Here is a 9,934-nt window from a genome sequence, read left to right as displayed (position 1 = left end):
TCCTCTCCCCTTCCCCCTCCTCCTCCCCTTCCCTCCCCCCTCCCTCCCCTTCCTCCCTTCCCTCCCTCCCTTCCCCCCTCCCCTCCTCCCCTTCCCCCCTCCCCTCCCACCCCTTCCCCCACCCTCCCTCCCCTTCCCCCCTCCCCCACCTCCCTTCCCCCCCCCCTCCCCTTCCTCCCTCCCCTTCCCCCCCTCCCCCCCCTCCTTTCCCTTCCCCCCACCTCTCCCCTTCCCCCCCTCCTTCCCCTTCCCCCCCTCCTCTTCCCCTTCCCCCCTCCTCTTCCCCTTCCCCCCCCTCCCCCCCCCCTCTCCCCCCCTTCCCCACCCCCTCCTCTTCCCCTCCCCCTCCTCCTCTCCTCCTCCCCTTCCCCCCTCCTCCTCCCCTTCCCCCCCCTCCTCCCCTTTCCCTCCCCCCTCCTCCTTCCCTCCCCCTCCTCCCCTTCCCTCCCCCTCCTCCCCTTCCCTCCCTCCCCCCTCCCCTTCCCCTTCCCCCCCTCCCCTTCCCCCTCCCCTTCCCCTTCCCCTCCATCCCCCCCCCTCCTCTTCCCCTTCCCCCCCTCCTCTTCCCCTTCCCCCCCTCCTCTTCCCTTCCCCCCCTCATCTCCCTTCCCCCCACCTCTTCCCCTTCCCCCTCCTCTTCCCCTTCCCCCTCCTCTTCCCTTCCCCTCCTCCTCTCCTCCTCCCCTTCCCCCCCTCCTCCTCCCCCTTCCCCCCCCTCCTCCCCTCCCCCCTCCTCCCTTCCCCCCCCCTCCCCTTCCCCTCCCCCCCTCCCCTCCTCCCCTTCCCCCCCTCCCCTTCCCCTTCCCTCCCTCACCTTCCCCCCCTCCTCTTCCCTTCCCCCCTCCTCTTCCCCTTCCCCCCTCCTCTTCCCCTTCCCCCCTCCTCTTCCCTTCCCCCTCCTCTTCCCCTTCCCCCCTCCTCTCCCCTTCCCCCTCCTCTCCCCTTCCCCTCCTCCTCTCCTCCTCCCCTGCCCCCCCCCCCTCCTCCTCCCCTTCCCCCCTCCTCCTCTCCATTCCCTCCCCCCTCCTCCCCTTTCCCTCCCCCCTCCTCCCCTTTCCCTCCCCCCTCCTCCCCTTTCCCTCCCCCCCTCCTCTCTCCCTCCCTCCCCTTCCCCCCTCCTCTTCCCCTTCCCCCCCTCCTCTTCCCCTTCCCCCCTCCTCTTCCCCTTCCCCCCTCCTCTTCCCCCTTCCCCCCTCCTCTTCCCCTTCCCCCCTCCTCTTCCCATTCCCCCCTCCTCTTCCCTTCCCCTCCTCTTCCCCTTCCCCCTCCTCTTCCCCTTCCCCCCTCCTCCTCTCCTCCTCCCCTTCCCCCACTTCCCCCCCTCCCCTTCCCCCCTTTCCCCCCTCCTCCTCCCCTCCTCCCCTTTTCCCTCCCCCCTCCTCCCCTTTCCCTCCCCCCTCCTCCCCTTTCCCTCCCCCCTCCTCCTCTTCCCTCCCTCCCCTTCCCCCCCTCCTCTTCCCCTTCCCCCCCTCCTCTTCCCCTTCCCCCCTCCTCTTCCCCTTCCCCCCTCCTCTTCCCCTTCCCCCCCTCCTCTTCCCCTTCCCCCCTCCTCTTCCCATTCCCCCCTCCTCTTCCCCTTCCCCCTCCTCTTCCCCTTCCCCCTCCTCTTCCCCTTCCCCCCTCCTCCTCTCCTCCTCCCTTCCCCCACTTCCCCCCCTCCCCTTCCCCCCTTTCCCCCCTCCTCCTCCCCTCCTCCCCTTTCCCTCCCCCCTCCTCCCCTTTCCCTCCCCCCTCCTCCCCTTTCCCTCCCCCCTCCTCCCCTTTCCCTCCCCCCTCCTCCCCTTTCCCTCCCCCTCCTCCCCTTTCCCTCCCCCCTCCTCCCCTTTCCCTCCCCCCTCCTCCCCTTTCCCTCCCCCCTCCTCTCCTTTCCCTCCCCCCTCCTCCCCTTTCCCTCCCCCCTCCTCCCCTTTCCCTCCCCCCTCCTCCCCTTTCCCTCCCCCCTCCTCCCCTTTCCCTCCCCCCCTCCTCCCCTTTCTTTTCCCCCTCCCCCCTCCTCCCCTTTCCCACCCCCCTCCTCCCCTTTCCCTCCCCCCTCCACCCCTTCCCACCACCCTTCGCCTTCCTGCCCGCCTTCCTGCCTCCCCGCCTCTGCTTTCGCGCCCACCCGCCTCTGCCTTTCACCCGCCCTTACTCCGCCCGCCTCTGCCTTTCACCCACCGCCTCACAGCCGCTGCATGCACTCAACAGACACCCGCCACACTCGACACATAGCTGCCGCCACACACACCTGCTGCCTCCCGCCCCTACGCACCGACATCACTGACCCACCGCCTCACACCCTAGCAGGCCCCCGACTCACAGACAGCACTCACAACCCACGCGCCACCTGCCGCCTCACACCCTAGCAGGACCCCCCACTCACAGACAGCACTCACAACCCATGTGCCACCCGCCGCCTCACACCCTAGCAGGACACACGCCTCACATTTTTACATCTGTTATGTCACCAAAATATACATTGTACTGTGGTGTGTTTACAATAAAACATTTTTAAACAACATCGTATTACATTTTATTCCATCTTTCTTTTCAATATTATTATCCAACCTTTCCAACAAATAGTCACCTATTGTTCCACGATTTATAAATAATACTACCTATTACGCATTTACATCCCGGGCAACGCCGGGTCTCTCAGCTAGTACAGTATAAGATGCATTGTATGCACATCACTTTATCTTGACAAAGGTCTGTGTATTTGACCAAAACGTTGATCTACAGTATGTGGATTTAACTCTTTTTTTTGTATGAAGACCTCGGAGTGCCGGTTCCTTCTTGTCTGTGGAGGATGTGTCCTACAAAAACTCAGATTAGGCACAAATCTAACTTTTTGTGCAGACGTTTGAACCAAAAAGTTTACCCAGTTTATTAAAAAAAAAAATAATAATATTATTTACCATTGATGTTGGGTGTTCCAAAATATTGACGAGTTGTCTACCGTCAACTCAGCGGAGACTGCATTCAATTTTGTTTTAAAGCTTCCAATATTTACATAGGCTATTGAATCATTGTCACGCCACTGCCAGTTTAAAATGTCATAGTATGCTGCAACATCTCCAAATTCATCAAATGCCATAGATTCATTAGTGCGGAGTGTGAATTTAGAATTCTTCAAATAGTACATCAGCTGTAACACAACACAGAAAAAACTGATGTTGGCATTTTGAAAGACAGTTGTTGGAAAAACCTTTCGAAAACTACATTATGATACACAAGATTTTTTCCCCTATTGCATTTATTTGAATGATATCAAACATAAGAAAGTTAAGTCATTTTTCATCAGTGGTGACATAACTATATTTAGCATGATACTTTGGCAGCTGCTTAAAAAAGAAGGATGTTATAGTGTGAATTTGTTATGTCCTGTACAGTCTAGAACTATTAGGTATGTTAACAATAAATTATAAAAACTTAATCTCATATAGAGTTTTTCTCCCATTGGGCCTTAAAGCGCGTCACAATTACAGTATAGCACATGGAACGCAGCACACAGGATTTTTACAGACGTGGTCTCTGCCCAGATTAGCTTCCAATGTATTTTTTTGGTGCCCGTAGCACAGGGAGATAAAGTGACTTGCCCAAGATCACAAGGAGCTGACACCAGGAATTGAACCAGGTTCCCCTGATTCAAACTCGGTGTCATTGTTGTATAGTATACCCTGTACAAGGCAGATAGGGTGTGCATCCTCAAGCGTGAGGGCACCCTGCCAACGGGTCCCAGTGCATCTGGGAGCAGCCATTCGCTAGGCAAATGGATTGCCATAAAGGTGACAGATAAAAGTGAAGATTTGGGCCTCTTTGGGAAGGTGGTCAGAGCATTCCAAAGAACAACTGTTGTTGAACTGTTTCCACAAATAAAGTAAGAAAAGTTCCTGGCGCCCTTCCTTCAACTGCTCAGCACACCAGCCTGCCTGGATGCAACACCCTGAGAAACAAGGTAATACGAACCGCTGAGCATCACCTGCACTTTAACACAACACCTGACAGACTGGGACACTTTGGTGTGGCCGCTCGTCCGTTGGCCGGGGCAGAGGTGCTACACATACGGTATGTTTGATTTTGGATAAAGAGAAAATCATGCATAATAATGTTTACAACCTAAGCAAAAGCATCGCAGTCATTGTCTAACTCAGCGGTGTGCAAACTGGCGGGCCCCCGGGGGGGGGGGCGGGCAGGAGATTTGTCTGGGTGGGGAGCGGGCGGTTGCAGACGTCCCACGCTCTTCCCCAGACATTTAAATTAGATCCCGGGGGATCGCGTGAGGCCCCTGCAACAGGAAAACTTATCGATATTCAGAAGCTGTGGCGCGTCTACATGGCAACGCGACATCAAATGATGACGCGGGGTCATGGTACGTAACGTCACTGGCATGAAATGATGCCGTGGGTCACGTGACCTGATGTCACGTGACCCCAGAGCGTCATCTGACGAGGCGACAGGTAGGAGGGGGGGGTGCGAATCCGGAACAGGCCAGACAAGGGGGCGCAGCAGGAAAAGTTTGCGCTCCCCTGGTCTAACGAACCTGCCTTCCTACTCTGTATTACCTTCACTTTTCTCCCACATGCTTCTGTACAACCTCACACATATACATCACTTTCAACTAGAGACGAGCAAATCTGCCCAAATCCGTTTCCCGGATTTTCGCTGCTATAACCCCCAAAATCCGTTACACGGGGTAAAATCCGCAAACGTATTTGGGCGATTCCAATCGATGCGGATTCATCAAACTCCCCCATTGGATACAACCTGTGGATGGATTTGTAGAATCCAATCCGCGGATTCAGCAATCTATTGGCGGACTCTTCAGAACGGGTTACGGAATCCGCAGATTGTATTGGTAATAATAATAATTTTTAAATCCGCAAAACGCTAATCGCCCTTTCTTAAATTTATCCACTGAAATCCGCAGACCAAAGGAACCGGCCCAGTTCGCTGCGGATCCAAATTTGCCCAAAAAATTGACCCATCTCTACTTTCTACCTATTCTGTTACTATGTCTCCCCTGTTACTCTCTTTATAGACACGTCTTCTCTGCTGATTAAGCTCTCATCGTCCTTCTATCTGCCCTGAAACTCTGACTCTTTACTTCTCCACCAATTAACTTTTCACCTTCCTAGACTCCTTACTTTAACCCTCTCCCCTTCTATTCCTTAACACAAGATACACTCCAAGTCGAAACTCCTTCTACTACTGGCAGCTCAAGATATTTCTCCTAACCCGGCCCCTTTCCTATTCCTACTGTACTTGTTCTCATCCTCTCTTATCTTCTATCTCTGCTCAGAACCGTAACCTTTATAACCTCATAATTTCTTCCTATCTCTCACAATCCTTTTCTGTTTTTTCAGGTGCCCTCTGAATGCTCACACCCTCTCTCAGAATGTCCTAATTTTGCATGACCTCTTCCTCTCCTGCTCTTTAAACCTCATTGCTCTAAGGGAAACTTGGCTTTCTGATTCAGACTCTGGTACAGAAGCTGCACTCTCCTACGGTGGCCTTTCCTTCTCTCATACTTCCCACCTGCATGGTCGTGGTGGAGGAGTGCGATTTCTTCTCTCCCCATACTGCGGTTTTTAAGGTATCATCTGTTCCCTGTCCTGTCCTTCCTATCATTATGTTATCAGCCTCTTTCTCCACTCATCTTATGTATTGCTTTCATCTATCGTATTCCTTCGTCTACTACTTCTACATTTACTTGTTGACTTGTAATCCAGGCTGTCCTTCCTCTCATATGACTATCCAACCCTCCTCTTTGGGAACTTTATTTGTTATATTAAGGACTCCTCTTTGGGAACTTTATTTGTCATATTGCCAACTTCCCATTTTCTCTCCCTTGCTTCCTTTTTTGGCTTTGACCCATTGACTGCTTCCAGCACCCATATTGGCAGCCACTACTTAGATCTTGTCTTACCTCAAAAATATTCTCTTTCTGACTTCTCTATCTCCCCTTTTTCACTCTCAGACCCTGACCTAATCTTCTTTGGTGTCTCCAACTAATTTTCTGCTATGTTGCCTGTCTCCCCTGATATTCCAGAGACTTCATGATCTGGAGTCCTCCCTGAACCGTAAACTCTCTTTTCTATGCTCCCCTGACAATCTCATCACCACCTATAACTGTATCCTTTGCAACTGCCCAGACCAGCACGCTCTACTTCTTTTACGGTACTCTCACTGACAGCAGTGCAACCACAGTGCCGCTAAACCCTGCAATGCGAGGGGGGTGCTGATAGCACAGGGGGGCCCTGCTGGCCGGAGCTGGAGATTGGGCTCAGCGGAGGCCAATGGCTGCTGCTGCTGCTGCTGCTCTCTGCTTGATGAGGGGAAGGGCCATCACTGCACACAGGCAATTCATCCTCTTACTGCCTATTTATCCACCCCTGCATGGCTGAACAGCAGCACAGGTGGATCATAGTAGCCCTATCAACCCCAGTACAATTCTTAGAGGGGGGGGGGGAAGTGTCTGTGATTGTGTGGATTTGTGTGTGTTTGTTTGTGCATGCGTGTGTGTGCGTGCGTGTGTGTGTGTAGAGATTTGTGTGCATGTGTATAGTTTTGAGTCTGTGGAGTTTTGTGTGTGTGTAGCTTTTTGCGTGTGTAGAGTTTTGTGTGTGTGGAGGGGTGCCCAAGAAATGTAGTTACACCATTTCTCACTGCTCTAACCCTCAACCCTGGCTTACACTTTGTATGCTTCTTCTCGGTCCTCTAAGCGTTTATGGAGGAAGTCTCGCTCTCTTGGATTTCGTTCACTACAAATTCCTTCTGTTCTGTTAGAACTCAGCACTATTTCTAGCCAAGCAAAGTTATTTCTCTACACTTATAAACACTCCCAGGTCCAAACCGCTGTGCCTTTTTTTCGGTGTGTTTCTTAAACCTTCTCTTAACTGTCTCTCACCTTCCATCTCTCCTCCAACTACTTCAAAGATAAAGTGGACAATCTGACCAGAAAGTACACCTATTGTCCTGAATACCTCTTTGTCTACTATGAATGCTTTACTCCATGTAACAGAGAAGGAAGTGTCTCAGTTGCTCTTCTATTTTTCCTCTACAATCTGCCAGCTAAATTCCATTTCTTCTCATCTCCCCCGACCTCTCACCACCACTATGACTCCTGCATTAATTTACATTCTCCATTGATCCCTCATCTCTCGTATCTTTCCTTACCCCTTTAAACATGCTGCTGTTAGATCTAGTCTCAAAAACAGCACCTTGGCCTGACTAACCCATTTAATTAACACCCTGTCTCTCTTCTGCCTTTCAGCTCTAAACGTCTAGAAGGCCTTGTATCTTCCTGCATGCTTTCTTTTCTCAGCTCCTATGTTCTTCTAAACAACCTGTGGATGGATTTGTAGAATCCAATCCGCGGATTCAGCAATCTATTGGCGGACTCTTCAGAACGGGTTACGGAATCCGCGGAGTGTATTGGTAATAATAATAATTTTTAAATCCGCAAAACGCTAATCGCCCTTTCTCAAATTTATCCACTGAAATCCGCAGACCAAAGGAACTCTCTGCTGGTTCCTTTATTAAATTCTGCATTCACTACACAAAATGTTTTCACTCCTTCAAGGTTCTCCACGTCTTTGCCCCTCTTTATATCTCGCTCTATACCCCTGGTCAATCACTATGCACTATTTAGTTCTGTCTGCTCTCTACTACACATCACTGACACTCTCTCACACCTACAACCCTTCTCACTTGCAGCAACTAGGGCTACCGAAAGCTTTCCTGGGGCCCACCCGACCCACCCCCTGTCAGTGGCCCTTCAAGTCCCCCCTTCCCTTTCACTCCCCCTCTCTCTTTTAACTATCTCATTCCCCTCTCTCTCTCACTCCCCCCTCTCTCACTCCCCCATCTCTTTCTCACCCCCTCTCTCTCTCTCGCTCACCCTGCTTCTCATCTGTTTCCTCCTCACGCCCAGGTCTCTCTCCTCCTTATCCAGTGTTGAAGTGTCCCACAGTGGAGGGGAGCTGTCGTTCCACGGATGAACTCTGAAGTTGGGCCTGACTTCTAGTCGCACCAAACTTACAGCATGGAACACCAGGGTGGGGGGTGGCTAAATAGGGCCAGGCAGCTGAGGAGAGATGAGGCCCTGTGGAACACGGAGGCCCCCCTGGGGGCCCAACTTCCTGGCTGGATCAACTGCCAGCATCAGATAGCCAGTCGGGCCACTAGGATGCTGGTTGCTTGCTGCAACCCACCTTTTGAATGCCATCTCATTATCCACCAAGCACCTTCCCACTCACTTCATAATCTATGTGAAAACTCCACTGTTCAAGAGTGCATTTAATTAGTCTTGGGCGACCACTTCTCACTAACTGCAGTATGCTGTTAGCTGCAAAATGCTCTTATATGCACTCTAACAATGCACTAAAACTAGCTCCTAACGTTAGATTTATGTTTTGATACACTTATTTCTACCTTTATTATTATATTCCCAGTATTGTAATTATATTGTAATGTCCGTAAAAACTGGACAGTGCTGCATACCTGGTTGACACTATACAAATAAAAATATACATACATACTGTACATGTATATATTGCAGAATGTATGTTATAGCACCCAAAATACTTACTTGCCATGGCTCGAAATCCAGTAGATGTGCACACTCTTGATCGGGAAATGGCCCACGACGCGGATTACAGGTGCTTAAATCATGAAGCGCATTTGCTACTGTATAGACAGATTTGTAAACACTGTATGTTATTCGCAGCTCAGAAATATCTGTATATGTATTTTTTATATCTTTAAGCTTCTCTTTTCCAGTACAAGGCTTAGGAGAAATATATCTTTTCCTTCCAGCGCGTGTCGCTTCAGTACTTATGTTGGTATAAAAAGATGCTCTATTTGTCACCCAGGTACAATTAAAGGCCTCTTCCCAGAATTCATACATCAGGTCATCTTCATTATGCTCTGGGTGTATTGCATGGAGGAATTCTTCAAACTTGGGTAAGGTAGCTCTTCGAATACCAAAGCCAATTGTTCCTCCAAGGAATGAAAAATACTTAGGCTGGGCTATCAGAGCTGACGTAATCCAGGCCTCACTAGCTATGTATGTTTTTCCAGTTATGTTAGTTTCTGCCAGGGCTTCAATTAATGAACTGAGGTCTATATCTGATGAAAAGATTACTATGATATTAGCTGTGGATTTCCTTACAGCGTCCACTATTGTGTCTATTTTGTCTTTGTTGTATATTCTTGGGATAGTTTCCGAAAAAGAGATGCACACCCCACGCTTATCCACCTCTTCTTTAAACAGCTTTATGCCATATTTCCCATAGTCATCGTCTGATGCTATGGTCCCCACCCAGGTCCACCCGAAATATGTGACAAGCTCTGCCATAGCCTTCGACTGCGATATGTCACTGGGTATTGTTCGGAGAAAGGATGGGAACTGGAACTTGTCACTGAGAACAGAACAGGATGACGCATAACCCACCTGTCAAACGAAAAACACAGGATGACAATTGTGAGCTGTGGTTTTGGATGCTACGGTAGTACCAATTGTCGCAATTTACTACAACACATCCAAGACATTACAGAACTGCATGCATAGTACATTACACTATTGCACAAAATATTGTGAGATGTCTGGTTCACATCTATTGGAGGACGGCACTCCAAACATATATACTTTGTGTAGGTGACCTCAAGAACCAAAGTTACTGAGAGGCCGTTACAATTCCAACATGGGACGGGTTAAGCGTTTGCTAATTTTCCAATGCCATATAAGGCTCGGCAAAAAGGAGGAGGACAGAGAAAGGAATGGGAATGTGACAATAATTGCAAGAAATAGCGAGAGAGCGTTATCAGTAACCTCACCCTACAATTAGGAGAGGGATGCCAAAGCATGCTAAGCGGAGGATGCTGCCATTACAATCTTCTACCTCCCTTCTTGTTTCTCAGTGCTCATACATCAAACATAGCTGAAGGAAGT

The 9,934-nt window shown here is 50.5% G+C and overlaps 1 protein-coding gene across 1 annotated transcript in view; it reads right to left on the bottom strand.

Moving 5' to 3' along the window:
- LOC142465467 (vomeronasal type-2 receptor 1-like) overlaps positions 1-9,934 on the bottom strand; it is a 79,575-nt gene that overhangs the window by 18,166 nt on the left and 51,475 nt on the right. Inside the window, exons 3-5 of the mRNA XM_075569422.1 lie at positions 8,573-9,436; positions 2,898-3,127; positions 2,720-2,795 (exon numbers count right to left, since the gene is read on the bottom strand). Of these exons, the coding sequence (XP_075425537.1) occupies positions 2,720-2,795; positions 2,898-3,127; positions 8,573-9,436 (1,170 nt within the window). The remainder of the gene's footprint in view (positions 1-2,719; positions 2,796-2,897; positions 3,128-8,572; positions 9,437-9,934) is intronic.

The sequence above is a fragment of the Ascaphus truei genome, chromosome 14 (genome assembly GCF_040206685.1).
Source record: "Ascaphus truei isolate aAscTru1 chromosome 14, aAscTru1.hap1, whole genome shotgun sequence".
Taxonomy (NCBI): Eukaryota; Metazoa; Chordata; class Amphibia; order Anura; family Ascaphidae; genus Ascaphus; species Ascaphus truei.
The sequence above is the reverse complement of the archived record's forward strand: the minus strand, read 5'-3'. Positions and strand labels throughout refer to the sequence as shown.